We start from the raw sequence: 15,649 nt of genomic DNA on the forward strand, positions 1-15,649 counted from the left end.
TGCATGTGCCCCAGTTTATAGCATCCTTATAGCATCCTGTCCACTTACATTGGAGGAAATGAACAGTCGTATCACTTTTAACTGTATTTACCACTACATGGCCGACATGCCAAGCATCTCATGGCACATCTCAAATTAAAATACTGCTCTCATCTCTTGATCTCTCTCTTTCTTTCTTTCCCTCTCCCCCCCTCTTTCTCTCTCTTTCTCTCTCTTTTTGTCTCTCTCTCTTCCTCTCCCCCTCTCTCCTTTCCCCCACTCCCTCCCTCTATCTTTCATCATCTCCCTCTTTTGTCCTTGCAGACCATTGAAAACTGTGTGTGCATTTTGAGGAACCTCTCGTATCGACTAGCTGCAGAGACATCTCAGGGACAGCAGATAGGCACAGACGAGCTTGACGGATTGCTTTGTGGCGATGCCAACGGCAAGGATGCCGAGAGCTCTGGTTGCTGGGGGAAGAAGAAAAAGAAAAAGAAGGCCCATGATCAGGTGGGTTCCTCTCCTCTCCACTGCAGCTGTTAGCAATTAGCCAGCATGTTACAGCAGTGGTGCTGTAAGCCCGGCTAGGGAGGGGGGTCTACATCTCATGGATAATTACACATTTACTGGGTTTAGGTCTGAAAGAGGGTCTTCTGGTTTTTTCTGGTTTCTGCTGCCAAGCCTGGGAAAATAAACTGGCAAAAGTCAAGGTTTGATTATTACCTAACTGAGTTGGATTATGCTATTCAGTGGCATTGAAATGGCGGTACAAATAATCTAATCTGGCGTACATTAGATGCTCATGCAGTTGGTAAGGTGGGGATGATTTAGTATGTGAGATATGCCACATGGATGTTATGTTGCTGGATGCTCATTCTTAATAATGTTTATCTTGTAAGTAAATAATTCAGAAAGCAGTGCGTGACTCACTTGTCACTCAAGTCTCAACCATATTAAGTGTTTTCAATATTTTCATTGTTATTTGATAATTAAAGACAACTGCCCCTAAAAACCAAAACCATGTGGCATCGACATGAGTCAGAAACATTTATTCTACTGTGGAAATGACTACAAAGTGAAAATAGGATAATTTTGGTCATAAAGTCAGTCTCGTCCAAAACAGAGTTTTGTTAGACTTGTGGTTGTGACTGCATCACAACGGAAATTAAGGTTGGGTTTGTTTTAATCCTGCCCACATGCCGACAGCTGGCAGCACACAAGTGATCATACATTTCGGAGTGCAGCTGCACACGACCCGATCGTAATGCCTGTGTTAAATGTGGGTTGACTTTGGTTATCCCTTTGGGTCTAGTTGGGGACCAGCGGTAAATTACACAAAGTACATGGAACAATATGTTGACATTTCAATGACTTGAAAACCTCAAACCAAACTATAAATTGTAAAAATTAATATACAAATATTAAAAGCATTTAATGGGAACAAAGGTGTGCAACATGAAAATACTGTCTCATTTACATTGTGTAATTTATTGACAGTCCCTAACTATCTAAAGTCAAACCAATTTTGCTGCAGTCGCACACCAGCCGGCTGAAGCTAATTGGCTAAATAATTTGGCTAACTCTTTACACTTGCGAACACACCCACATCAAACCACACCCCGAAACCATCTCACGTTTGAGTTCAGTCATGGCCGCTAGCATTTCTTAATCAACCAAATCTCAAACAAGGCCAAATCAGGTAGTGCAGTCACCCTTTAAGCAATTTTTAGTGGCACTGTAAACTAAGTGGCGTTGTCAAACTGTTTGATGTCTCATCTTATGCCTGTAGTATTGATAAGTAGTAATATTCCACCATTCTGTGTCACCCAGTGGGATGGTGTGGGGCCCTTCCCGGACTCGGCTGACCCGCCCAAAGGCATTCAGATGCTGTGGCACCCCACCATCGTCAAGCCCTACCTCACACTCTTGTCTGAGTGCTCCAACCCAGACACCCTGGAGGGGGCAGCCGGGGCTCTGCAGAACTTGGCTGCAGGCAGCTGGAAGGTACAGCACAGTACAGTAAGCTATGGTCTCCCTCCTCAGAGCTGCTCCAGCGGCAGCCATTTTCTTTTCACACTGTCATTGTCAAACTGTCAAAATGAACTTGCTTTAGACATTGGTTGCTCTTAGCTCACTGCAACATTAAGAAAGCATGAGGTACTACTGGAGAAATACTATATTGGGCAGTGTTGTGGGGTATACTACTCTGGTTGTTGTCCCATATATAGATCATAATGATGTGTGTTTTATATGATGAAGTGCGACTCTGTCTTCTCTTTCTCCTCTCCTCTCCAGTGGTCTGTGTATATCCGTGCGGCGGTGAGGAAAGAGAAGGGTCTGCCCATCCTAGTGGAGCTGCTGAGGATCGACAACGACAGGGTGGTGTGTGCCGTGGCCACAGCTTTAAGAAACATGGCCTTAGACGTCAGAAACAAAGAACTCATCGGTAAGTGTAGTTGTCAGTGAATCAATATCGTACATTCATACATTCTATATGCACGTTTGTGTGTGTGTGTGTGCGTTCGTGCGAGTATGTAAGCGTGCTCATGCATATGCGTTTTATATGCAGTGCATTCAGGAAATATTCAGACCCTGTGACTTTTTCAACATTTTGTTACATTACAGCCCTGTTCTAAAATGTATTAAATACATGTTTTCTTTATCAATCTACACACACTACCCCATAGTGACGAAGCAAAAACAGGTTTTTAGAAATGTTTGCAAATGTCTACAAAAAAAACCCAACTGAAATACCTTATTTACATTAGTATTCAGACTCTTTGCTATGAGACTCTAAATTGAGCTCAGGTGTGTCCTGTTTCCATTGATCATCCTTGACATGTTTCTGCAACTTGATTGGAGTCCACCTGTGGTAAGTTCATTTGATTGGAAATTATTTGGAAAGGTACACACCTGTCTATGTAAGGTCCCACAGTTGACAGTGTATGTCAGAGCAAAAACCAAGCCATGAGGTTGATTTTAGTACAGAGAGATCCTTGATGAAAACCTGCTCCAGAGTGCACAGGAACTCAAACTGGGGCAAAGGTTCACCTTCCAGCAGGACAACGACCCTAAGCACACAGCCAAGACAACGCAGTAGTGGCTTTGGGACAAGTCTCTGAATGTCCTTGAGTGGCACAGCCAGAGCCCGGACATGAACCCGATCGAACATCTCTGGAGAGACCTGAAAATAGCTGTGCAGCAACGCTCCCCATCCAACCTGACAAAGCTTGATAGGATCTGCAGAGACGAAGGGGATATACTCCCGAAATACAGGTGTGCCAAGCTTATAGCATCAAACCCAAGAAGACTCGTTGCTGTAATCGCTGCCAAAGGTGCTTCAACATAGTACTGAGTAAAGGGTCTGAATACTTATGTAAATGTGATATTTTAATGTTTTATATATTATACATTTCCAAACATTTCTAAAAACCTGTTTTGCTTTGTCATTATGGGGTATTGTGTTTAGATTGATGAGGGAAAAAATATTTACTCCATTTCAGAATAGGGCCGTAACTTAACAAAATGTGGAAAAAGTCAAGGGGTCTGAATACTTTCCGAATGCACTGTATGTGTGCCCCCATAGACAATGTGTGCACTTCTCTGCAGAAAACTATACCAGCCTATTTCTCTACTAAGATGGGTGTGCACTGCAGAGCTCTCTTTGTGGACTGTGTTCACATGGTTGAAATTCTCCTCATGACAGCACTAAAAGACTATTGATCTCTCTAATAAACGAGATGTTCTGTTGGACCTCGGCATCTCCATAGCAACTGTTCTTGCCGTCTCAGGCTGGTGCTCTGTGCTAAGTAGATGTGTGTATCATGTCATAGAGCTGCAGGGCTTCGGACTCCCAACTCTGTGTTGGTAGAATAAAGGGTAGTAACCCACAAGTATCTGTTTACATGCTTAAGTCATGTTAAGACAATGTTATGTCTGGCTAAATCTGACGCTACTGATAGCCATGTAAAGGGGGATTTCGTTATTGGCATTTCATTGACATTATAGCCACTATTACACACAGCATATATAAAGTGTGTATTACGTGTAACTTGGAAAATGACGAGGTTAAGCTGATAATCATCAACTCAAATTATCTTCACCCTCTTTGTTTATCTACATTACAAACAGTGATGTAGTTGTTAAAAAATAGGTAGGTAAACTCACTGTTTGCGGTGAATAAAGTAAGTATATACTTTCAACCGTCACGCAAAATCCAGAAGGGCTCCCGAGTGGCGCAGCGGTCTAAGGCACTCCATCTCAGTGCAAGAGGTGTCACTACAGTCCCTGGTTCGAATCCAGGTTGTATCACATCCGGCCATGGTTTGGAGTCCCATAAGGCGGCGCATAATCGTCCCAGCGTCGTCTGGGTTTGGCCGGGGTAGGCTGTCATTGTAAATAAGAGTTTGTTCTTAACTGACTTGCCTAGTTAAATAAAGGTTCAATATAAAAAAAACTGCATTTACTTGCATTTATCCTCCACTACACCACTGATTACAAACACATGTTGTGTTGTTTTCTAATGCTTTGAAGACTATACTATGAATCACAGAAAAGCGATTGTGCACTGGCAAAACATTGTCAGTTGTTCTCGTTCCCAGGCCTCCCTTTAAAACGTAAGTGTTTTCTATGAAAATGCCATTACCTGGGAGGTGTCAAGGGGTTTGATATTTCCATCCCATCTACAAATGTTGTGTCCTCAGGCCTACAGCAGAGTATGAGTGTTTAGCGGGGTATTAAAAAAGCCCCATTGAGCAGAAGATGGATGTATTAAGCCCTCGTCACATAGCTGTAAATGTCAGGCTGGGAGTTTGAGGCTGTATTGTGAATTATTAAAAGCACTGCTCCATCAATTTCTCTCTCTATTTATCTCTCTATTTATCTCTCTATTTCTCTCTCTCTCTCTCTCCTTTCACATGCTGATACACATCCTTCCTTTCTCTCTCTTCCTCTATTATTCTCTCTATCCTTTTCTTATGCCCTAGTTTACTTGTTTTTGACAAAAATCCATAAGGATTGTATTATATATTCTTAAGCATCATTCCCATACGTATATCCTTTGTCTTCTTTATTCTTCTTCAAGTGGATGCCGTATTTATTGTTCTCCTGTCAAGTCAAGAAATCCTCTTTAGCTCAATCGCTCACTGCTCATGGGGGACATAGCCTTTATAGGACAAGGGGCTTGTACACGTCTCTGACCTTGAAGGCTCTCCTGCTGTCCACTGAGTAGTTTAGATAATGTGAAGTATAGTAAATACTGCTTGTCTTTATCAGTTTCTGTTATATTGACCATTTGCTACCATTTCCCCTCTCTTGCTGTTGTGAATATGAAGGTATACAAACAGAACACTGCATCGTGGAGAACATGCGTATGTATTTATAGAAGAATATTGTTCTTCTGCATCCAGGGTTTTCTAATCTGTTCCCTAATAGCACATACAGTACCAGTCAAAAGTTTGGACACACCTACTCATGCAAGGGTTTCTCTTTATTTTGACTGTTTTCTACATTGCAGAATAATAGTGAAGACAACAAAACTCTGAAATAACACATATGGAATCATGTAGTAACCAAAAAAGTGTTAAAGAAATCTAAATATATTTTAGATTCTTCAAAAGGCACTCGCACATCTGAGCTATCTTTTTTGCAGGTGCACGGTAACAGTTGAACAAGATGAATGGAAAAAAGGAAATCGCACACTGCTCTTGATAGTATCACTGATCTTTAATAAGCTTACGTATCGGCCTCACGGCCTTCGTCAGAGCTTTTGTGAGTTTAAAAGAAATTAGCACTCTTATGTAGATTCTTCAAAATAGCCACCCTTTGTCTTGATGACAGCTCTGCACATTCTTGGCATTCTCTCAACCAGCTTCATGAGGAATGCTTTTCCAACAGTCTTGAAAGGATTCCCACTTAATGCTGAGCACTAGTTGGCTGCTTTTGCTTCACTCTGCGGTCCAACTCATCCCAAACCATCTCAATTGGGTTGAGGTCGGGTGATTATGGAGCACTCCATCACTCTCCTTCATGGTAAAATAGCTCTTAAACAGCCTAGACGTGTGTTTTGGGTCATTGTCCTGTTGAAAAACAAATGACAGTCCCACTAAGCGCAAACCAGATGGGATGTCGTATCACTGCAGAATGCTGTGGTAGCCATGCTGGTTATCTGTGTCTTGAATTCTAAATAAATCACTGACAGTGTCACCAGCAAAGCACCCCCACACCATCACACCTCCTCCATGCTTCATGGTGAGCACCACACATGCAAATATCATCCATTCACCTACTCTGCGTCTCACAAAGACACGGTGGTTGGAACCAAAAATCTAAAATTTGGACTAATCAGATCAAAGAACAGATTTCCACCGGTCTAATGTCAATTTCTTGGCCCAAACAAGTCTCTTCTTCTTATTGGTGTCCTTTAGTAGTGGTTTCTTTGCAGCAATTTGACCATGAAGGACTGATTCACGCAGTCTCCTCTGAACAGTTGATGTTGAGATGTATCTGTTACTTGAACTCTGTGAGGTGCAATCTGAGGTCCAGTTAAATGCTGATTTTTGAGGCTGGTAACTCTAATGAACTTATCCTCTGCAGCAGAGGTAACTTTGGGTCTTCCTCTCCTGTGGCGGTCCTCATGAGAGCCAGTTTCATCATAGCGCTTGATGTTTCTTTGCGACTGCACTTGAAGAAACGTTCAAAGTTCTTGACATTTTCCAGATTGACTGACCTTCATGTCTTAAAGTAATGATGGTCTGTCGTTTCTCTTTACTTATTTGAGCTGTTCCTGCCATAATATGTACTTGGTCTTTTACCAAATAGGGCTATCATCTGTATACTACCCCTACCTTGTCACAACACAACTGATTGGCTCAAATGCATTAAGAAGGAAAGAAATTCTACAAATTAACTTTTAACAAGGCACACCTGTTAATTGAAATGCATTCCAGGTGACTACCTCATGAAGCTGGTTGAGAGAATGCCAAGAGTGTGCAAAGCTGTCATCAAGGCAAAGGGCGGCTACTTTGAAGAATCTCTAATATAAAATGTATTTTGATTTGTTTAACACTTCTTTGGTTACCACATGATTCCATATGTGTTATTTCATAGTTTTGATATCTTCACTATTATTCTACAATGTAGAAAATAGTCAATATATAGTAAAACCCTTGAATGAGTAGGTGTGTCCAAACGTTTAAAAGGTTATTAAAAGGTTCATACACAGTATAACTAACCATGAGGTTTTTTCTTTCCACAACAGGCAAGTATGCAATGAGAGACTTGGTCCACCGATTGCCCGGGGGGAACAACAACAACAGTGGTGGGACTGCTGCCAATGCTATTGGGAAGACCATGTCGGACGACACTATCACGGCTATCTGCTGTGCCCTGCACGAGGTCATCACTAAGAACATGGAGAACACCAAGGCTTTGCGTGATGCTGGAGGCATCGAGAAACTCATCGGCATCGCCAGGAGCAAAGGAGACAAGTAGGTGTCCAGAAGTCATGCTGTCCTCACCCTAATTTGGGAACCCAGAGGAAAAGCTTGCATGCCTGCTGTCCAGCTATTCTACTGTATATAACATTTTAACACACTATCACAAAAGACTATGTTCACTGACTCTAACCTTCAACCCGAACACCAACACACAGCCCTCCTGTTCAGCTAGTAATTGTATATGGATTGTAGTATTAATGTAACTGCTGATCAGGACACGGGAGCTGTAAGTACGTACTAAGTTTCTGATCATTTCACTCTTAATTCACTTCACTAGATTTTTTTATGATGTTTTCTCCAACTCACCACTGTAGAGAAATGCCTTTTTAAAGGTAGCTAATTGTGTTTTTTATGTTTTCTCGTTTGGGATTTTATGAGCCCAAATTTCCCTTAAAAGCTTTTAGTTTGCAATTAGCAAGGTAACTTAAGTGAGTGGTGTACCTTGGCTTCCTCTCCAGTTAATCTGGTGATGCACTTGCCTAATGTTGCCAAGGACAACAGACCCTGTACAACTGTAAGAATATATTGCCTCATAGAGTAGAAATGTGTTATCTGGGATATAGAGAAAAATCATCTTTAAGAGTCTTGAGAGAAGAGAAGTGTTTCTATATCTGCAGTGCTGTGATGTAATAACTTTTGATTATTCCATATCTCCGGTGTGAATCGGAATGAAGGATGCGTGGTTAGTTGAATCACCTCTGGCGCTGACAGTTGTGGCTCGTGGAGTTTCTCTGCAGAGATAGAGGATAGGTGCACTGTGAGAGAGAGGGGGCCTCTGATGCTAAACTGATTGGATTTATCTCTGCTAATTGCTTTTTCCATTTGAGATTGGTCTTGTTTTTGTGCAAAAAATGACAATGGTGCTAAAGTAGAGTTACCTTGTTTTCATTTTATGTTTGCTTTGAATGTTTGTCTGAAAAATGATCGATTGAATTTGTTTCTAAAATGTTTTTGTTCTGGTGATCTTTCATCCAGCAGCGAGCGTTCCAAACATTTTGTTTAGAACATTTGGTTCTAGTCATCTGAGTAAAATTAAGTCTTGTTTTTCTCTTCCCAGACACACACCCAAAGTGGTGAAAGCAGCCTCTCAAGTCCTCAACAGTATGTGGCAGTACAGAGACCTTCGCAGCCTCTACAAAAAGGTGCGTAATACAAATAACTTGCTGCCACCACAAGATATCTGCTGAAGGAGCTCTTGAAAGTTTAACACATTAGTCTCTTGAGTTGGTTTTTATGCTCTTATTAAAGAGAGAGAGTAAATGGCTAAAACTGTACAGCAGAGCATGCGTGACAGTTCAGTAAGCTCACTAAGCAACACAAGTGCAAGAATGTATAGTGAGAGAAAAGCTGGAATCCCTCTGGGCTGCAGTTTAATGAACTAAAGAATCTATCAATGTTGACCTGAGGAGAGGAGACAAACATGCTTTAATGAAACAAGACAGATTAAGAATTAGAGGGTTTAAAGGCTTTGAGAGGGGGAGAAAAACCAAGCTCTGCAAGACTGGTGTTGCATGCTTTACTAAAATGGATAGACGGTCATTCTCGTAACATCCTCCTGTTCTATTTTGCCTCATTTTAATGTGAGGATAGTTTCTAACCCATTTGTTTGCTATTTGACCAGATTATCTTAGATCATTGAGTATGGTCATTCAGTACATAATACAGTATGTTGCAGTTCATTATAGCTAAATTTCCTAATGCATCTTATTTTCCCCCAGGATGGCTATTCTCAGTATAATTTTGTTGGCTCATCCTCTACAATAGAAAGAGATAGACAAAGACCATATTCTTCCTCCCGCACCCCATCCGTCTCGCCCGTACGGACATCTCCAAATAATCGATCAGGTGAGTCCACTGTTGTCTCTCCTTCTGCCCTCCCACTCCATCAAGCCACCGCTGACAGACACCCAGGATCAGGACCAGATGGTGGACTAGTAGTATGCATGTCAGTGTCTAGGAGTATTCTCTCTTTACCCCATTAAAATACTGGACATCTTTTGCAAACTCACGAGGCCGATCATCCTTTAGAGCATGTGTCAAATGGAGGGCCGGGTGTCTGCGGGTTTTTACTCCACCCTTGGACTTGTTTGATGAATTAAGGTCACTAATTAGTAAGGAGCTCCCCTCACCTGGTTGTCTAGGGCTTAATTGAAAGGAAAAACCAAAAACCTGCAGACACTCGGCCCTCCGCGGAATGAGTTTGACACCCCTTTAGAGCTTTAATTGCCAGACATTGCAGAGCATTATGACCATGCAAGTCAGACGTAGATTCTGAGAACGTAGTAATATGTTGGATTAAAGATAGGATGAACGAAGGATAAGGTGGTGTCTGCCCAGACACAGCGGTGCACAGACACTAATAAGCAACTGGCTGTTACTCACTTACCCTTTGAGATGAAAGGAGAGAAGAAGAGAGGAAAGCAGGAGGAGGATGGAGGGATGACTCAGATGACGCAGAACAAGCTGATTTTTTTTTGGGGGGGGGGGGGTTTGAATAACACAGCTCAGGCTCTGTTCATCACCACAGCAGCCTCATAGGAGAGCCCTTGGGAGTTAGGGCCCGAGGCAGAATAAATAGTTGTCAAAATACACTGACTAGAAGTCGCTCTGGGGAAGAGCATCTGCTAAATGACTAAAATGTAAATGTACCAGGTATTGGTACTACTGTTATTGAAACCTATAACTTGGCACTGTAGCCTTTGGCTGTGTTTTAATGGTGATTATAAGAGGGTTTTCTTGTTACAGGGTGTTCTAATTGGAGTCTAATGAAATTCAAAGTGGAAATACTGACCTTAATGGATCCTATTAGAAAGCAATAATCTCTGAGTAAAGATTTCATAGAAGAGCCATTTGGGGATGTTAGATCTATTTAGCCTACAGTATATAATTAGGCCTATGTATTTGTTTTCATTACATGCATGTTTTCTCTGATGTCATCAGCCGCTTCACTGTCAGCTTTCCTTGACCTGTTTCAACAGAATATGTTAATGTACAAGAGTGGGAGGATTATATGCTGAACAAAAATATAAACGCAACATGTAAAGTGTTGGTCCCATGTTTCATGAGCTGAAATAAAAGATCCCAGAAATGTTACATATGCACAAAAAGCTTATTTCTCTCAAATGTTTACATCCTTTGCCAAGATGATCCATCCACCTGACAGGTGTGGCATATCAAGAAGCTGATTAAACAGCATGATTATTACACAGGTGCACCTTGTACTAGGGACAATAAAAGGCCACTCTAAAATGTGCAGTTTTGTCACACAACACAATACCATAGAGTGTGCAATTGGCATGCTGATTACAGGAGTTTCCACCAGAGCTGTGACCAGAGAAGTTCATTTCTCAACCATAAGCCTCCTCCAATGTAGTTTTAGAGAATTTGGCAGTACGTCCAACCAGCCGCACAACTGCAGACCACGTGTAACCACGCCAGCCCAGGACCTCCACATCTGACTTCACCTGCGGGATCGTCTGAGACCAGCCACCCGGACAGCTGATGAAACTGTGGGTTTGCATAACCGAAGAATTTCTGCACAAACTTTCAGAAACCGCCTCCGGGAAGCTCATCTGCGTGCTCATCGTCCTCACCAGGGTCTTGACTTGACTGCAGTTCGGCGTCATAACCAACTTCAGTGGGCAAATGCTTACCTTCGATGGCCACTGGTACGCTGGAGAAGTGTGCTCTTCACAGATGAATCCTGGTTTCAACTGTACTGGGCAGATGGCAGATAGTGTGTATGGCGTCATGTGGGTGTGCGGTTTGGTGATGTCAGCGTTGTTAACAGAAGGCCACATGGTGGCGGTGGGGTTAGGGTATGGGCAGGCATAAGCTACGGACAACGAACACAGTTGCATTTTAACGATGGCAATTTGAATGCACAGAGTTAGCGTAACGAGATCCTGAGGCCCATTGTTGTGCCTTTCATCCGCCGCCATCACCTCATGTTTCAGCATGATAATGCACAACCCCATGTCGCAAGGATCTGTTCACAATTCCTGGAAGCTGAAAATGTCTCCGTTCTTCCATGGCCTGCATACTCACCAGACATGTCACCCATTGAGCGTGTTCGCGATGATTTGGATCGACGTGTACGACAGCGTGTTCCAGTTCCTGCCAAGTGGTGTGGGACAACATTCCACAGGCCACAATCAACAGCCTAATATGCAAAGGAGATGTGTTGTGCTGCATGAGGCAAATGGTGGTCACACCAGATACTGACTGGTTTTATGATCCACCCCCCTGCCTTTTTTTTAAGGTATCTGTGACTAACAGATGCATATCTGTAGTCCCAGTCATGTGAAATCCATAGATTAGGGCCTAATGAATCTATTTCAATTGACTTATTTCCTTATATGAACTGAAACTCAGTAAAATGTTGCGTTTATATTTTTTGTTTAGTGTACATGACAAAGGGGCTCAAATGGATGCCAAACGTAATTTACAGCTAATCATATACTTGATGTGTAATCTGTGTGTTTGCAGCAAGTGCCCCTGCCTCTCCCCGAGAGATGATCAGTATTAAGGAGAGGAAGACAGACTACGAATCAACGGGCACCAATGCCAGTTACCATGGCAACAAGGGTGAGCACACTTCGAGGAAAGATGCCATGGCAGGTAGGAAGGAATTTCAGGGCCTCCAGCTTCCTCCTCGTTTCTGTGTGTTTTCATCAGATGATGAAACCAATGTGAAGGCTTTTTGTAATTTCATAATAATCAACTTGGCAACAATAACCACATATCTTCTCTCTGTTTCTCTCCCACCTGTAGTTCAAATTTCAAGTGGAAGCTCAACATTGTTCCGAGGTGCCTACGTCTCTCCTAGTGATGACATCAAACACAACCAGGTAAGGTTTGAAGAAATTACTTGATATCATTACAAGAGCAATGTTCACTGCTAGGTAAACTCTTAGAAAAAAGGGTTGCAAAAGGGTTCTTTGGTTGTCCCCATAGGAGAACCCTTTTTGGTTCCAGGTATAACTCTTTTGGGTTCCATGTAGAACCCTCTGTGTAAAGGATTCTACCTGGACCGCAAAGGGTTCTACCTGGAACCAAAAAGGGTTCTTCAAATGGTTCTCCAATGGGGACAGCCGAAGAACCCTTTTAGGTTCTACATAGCACCTTTTTTTTCTAAGAGTCTACTGTCTTACCAGTAGCAGAGTAGTGCTCTAACCTCTGTGTGTGTTGTCTAGGTCCCTTCCCAGGGCCCCAACCCAGGCCAGGAGCCCTACCCTCCGTTCCAGAACCCTCCTGGAGTACAGTTTGAGGAGGCATTCTACGAGGACCAAGTGCACCAACGCCCTCCTCAGGCCACAGACTTGAACATGCACCTGGGCCTCAAGTCCACCGGCAACTATGTGGACTTCTACTCAGCGTCCCGCCCATATAGTGAACTCAACTATGAGACCAGTCACTACCCGGCCTCCCCGGACTCCTGGGTCTAGTGGACTATAGAGGAAGTACTGGTCGTCAGCAGTGTGCTGGGATGGGGGGAGAGGAGCCGAAAGAGAGAGTAAGACAAAAAGGCCATGCATGCTTGCATGCACACCACAAGACATTTCTTCAGCGAGTTTAGTTTGTCCTAGAGAGCGATGTCCCACGCCCATATGTCTTTGAAGAAAGAAGGAGAGAGAGAGAGACAGTCACAGAGCAGAAGGGATAGAAAGAGAGGAGGAGGGAGGGAAAGAGAGAGGAAGAAAGAAAGAGTATGATTTTGTAAGGAAACGACTCGCAAAAGGAAGGTGTTAAATGATGGGGTCACCACCAGAAGCTTGGAGCGTTGAAGTGTGAGGAGCGGAATATCTTGGAGATGAGCAGGAGTATTCTAGACAGAAGACAACTGTAAATATGTGGTATAGTAAAGAGATTAGTATGTGAAGCACAAGAAAATGAAGTGTCATACACAAGCTAGAGAATAGTTGTCAGTCACAAACTCTTATTAGGATTAACTTACGGCTTCAACCTGTGTTGTATGTAAGGAGTGTCCTCTCATGGGCAAAGGAATTGCTTCTAGACTTTGTATCTTTTGATTTGTTACGATTCTTTTTTTATTTGTACTTTTTTAATTCAGAATTCTGGTGTTAAGTATTTGATGTACATTACAGAGATACAAGTGCATTGTGTATATTACACAAAGACCTGTGTCCCTTTCGTCAGTGTCTCAACAGAACATCAGTCTGTCTGTTACATTCTGGGGGGAGAATGGAGTGTACAATGTCTGCACACAAACAAACAAATACAAGCAAATATGTTTTAGCAGCAAAATTAAGAAATAATGTTGAAGTTATTGCTAATCTGATGTGAATTGATGGAACTAAGCATCTCAACAGCATCATTCTACTCCCTTGGTGCTTTTCCACTGCCTAAAACAGTTTACGGATGGACGGTAGATATACTCAAAATACTTTTTATTTCCTACACGCCATGCAATTTTGTTTGTCAAACCATATCTACATGAAAACAAGTTTGTTCCTCCGCAAGCCTCCTAGTGAACTGTGCTCATGGTCAGTTTTTAAATGTGCCAAACATGGTTATCTCCAAGCCGAGGGGGTAACGTTGAACTTCTGTTGAAGTTTACATTCAACAGCAAGTCGTTGGTTCTAATAATCCCAGTTTGTAAATGCTTTTTTTATGTGTTTTAATGGAATAAAGCTATATATATACACTGTAACAAGACTGGAACATTACCAGGAGACGAAAATAAGATCTTTGAGAGCTTAATTCCCTCCAAAGATGTACAAATTAGTTGGGTCTGTGTTGTAAAATAATCAATGTTTGAGAAAATGTGTTTTCTTTTCCAGAGAGGGTTGGCAATCATGTTCATGGTAGACTGTTAATAGAGTATGAATATATATATTATATAAATATAAATATATACTTTTTATGTGCAGATGTGGATGTCACTTAAAGCAGCAACATTATGGAAGAGACTTGTAAAAAAAAATATTTGTTCACCTTCATTTTCTGGTCTACACACTAAAATGTTGACTTTGTGTAGTCATGTTGTTGCTATGTGAAATAGGGGAGACCAGGAGCGGAATATCCACAGAGATACAGAAGTTGTCACAGACCTCGTAACTACAAGAAAAGGTACTAAAAGTTAAAGCTACAGATCTTTGTATTTTAGTGTTTACAGAATGTATTTAGCTACTTCATATCCCTAGCTTTGAATATTGAAATTGTCACAGGTGAATGTCTTTCACCACCTAAGAAAATGATCCGCTTTATCCTTGTTGGATTCCCTGAAACTTGTCAATATCAGTGGGGTGTACAGTTATCAACAATGGAGCTGATGATCCAGTGGGTGTTTTCTGTCAAAGAGATGGAAACTGAATGAAAGGGGTTTTCCCCAGCAGGACACACGGTTTCATAGCGAGCCCTCCTTTGAGGAAATGTTACAATAACATTTATGTGGCAACATAGATTAACAAATATTGAATTGCCCAGTAATCCATGAATAGCTCTTCTTTCAGTCAATGTGAAACAAAATGGTGGTAGGCTACACACTAAAGCTGAATTGAGGAGAAAACGGTCACACTTTATTTAGATAGCAAGCAGTTGTTAATCAACAGATAGACTAAGGTTAGGGTAAGGGTTAAGTTTAAGGTTAGGATAAGGGTTGAGATTAAAGCTAGGGTTAGTAGATAGTCCATCTGTAGATGCTCTACAGACTATCCAAATAAAGTGTATCCAAAAAAAGAAATCTTAAAAGTTGTGACAACAAGCCCTGGTCTCCCCTACATATCATTTATAAATCTCTCGGTCATCTTCAGATGCTTGAACAATGAATAAATGATGCAAAACCCAAATTGTTCAACATATCCTCCAATGATCCCCTTCTCATTAGTAAGCATCTGAAAACAGACAGTCCTTGTGAAAAGTAGGCATACCTGACAAACTGTACTGAACTATGTCAGTAACCTTTTTGTTGCTAGACAACGTGTTTTAAAGACTTGTGAAACTTTTTATTGTCTCAACAGATTGCAACTGCTACAAAAATATAAACTGACCATCTAAGAGTAACTGTTTTGGGGGTTGTTTGTTCGTTACCAAGATCTATTTGTGTGTGGTCTGCCTGTGCTCTCTGTGTTCTCAAACCTTTGGTTCAGCCAGAAGACTTGTGTTTACTCTACATGAATATGCTCATTCAGCTTAGTAAAAAAATAAAAAAT

The 15,649-nt window shown here is 41.8% G+C and overlaps 1 protein-coding gene across 3 annotated transcripts in view; it reads left to right on the top strand.

The window, feature by feature from the left end:
• LOC115169712 (catenin delta-2) overlaps window positions 1-15,649 on the top strand; it is a 106,676-nt gene extending 91,027 nt beyond the window's left edge. For all 3 annotated transcript variants that reach the window (XM_029725610.1, XM_029725611.1, XM_029725612.1), the window contains 9 exons: window positions 304-489; window positions 1,810-1,998; window positions 2,275-2,425; window positions 7,238-7,466; window positions 8,533-8,617; window positions 9,194-9,320; window positions 11,964-12,095; window positions 12,249-12,325; window positions 12,671-15,649. In XM_029725610.1, coding sequence (XP_029581470.1) covers window positions 304-489; window positions 1,810-1,998; window positions 2,275-2,425; window positions 7,238-7,466; window positions 8,533-8,617; window positions 9,194-9,320; window positions 11,964-12,095; window positions 12,249-12,325; window positions 12,671-12,922 — 1,428 coding nt within the window. In that variant the 3' untranslated portion in view covers window positions 12,923-15,649. The remainder of the gene's footprint in view (window positions 1-303; window positions 490-1,809; window positions 1,999-2,274; window positions 2,426-7,237; window positions 7,467-8,532; window positions 8,618-9,193; window positions 9,321-11,963; window positions 12,096-12,248; window positions 12,326-12,670) is intronic.

Source organism: Salmo trutta, chromosome 31 (assembly GCF_901001165.1).
Source record: "Salmo trutta chromosome 31, fSalTru1.1, whole genome shotgun sequence".
Lineage (NCBI taxonomy): Eukaryota > Metazoa > Chordata > Actinopteri > Salmoniformes > Salmonidae > Salmo > Salmo trutta.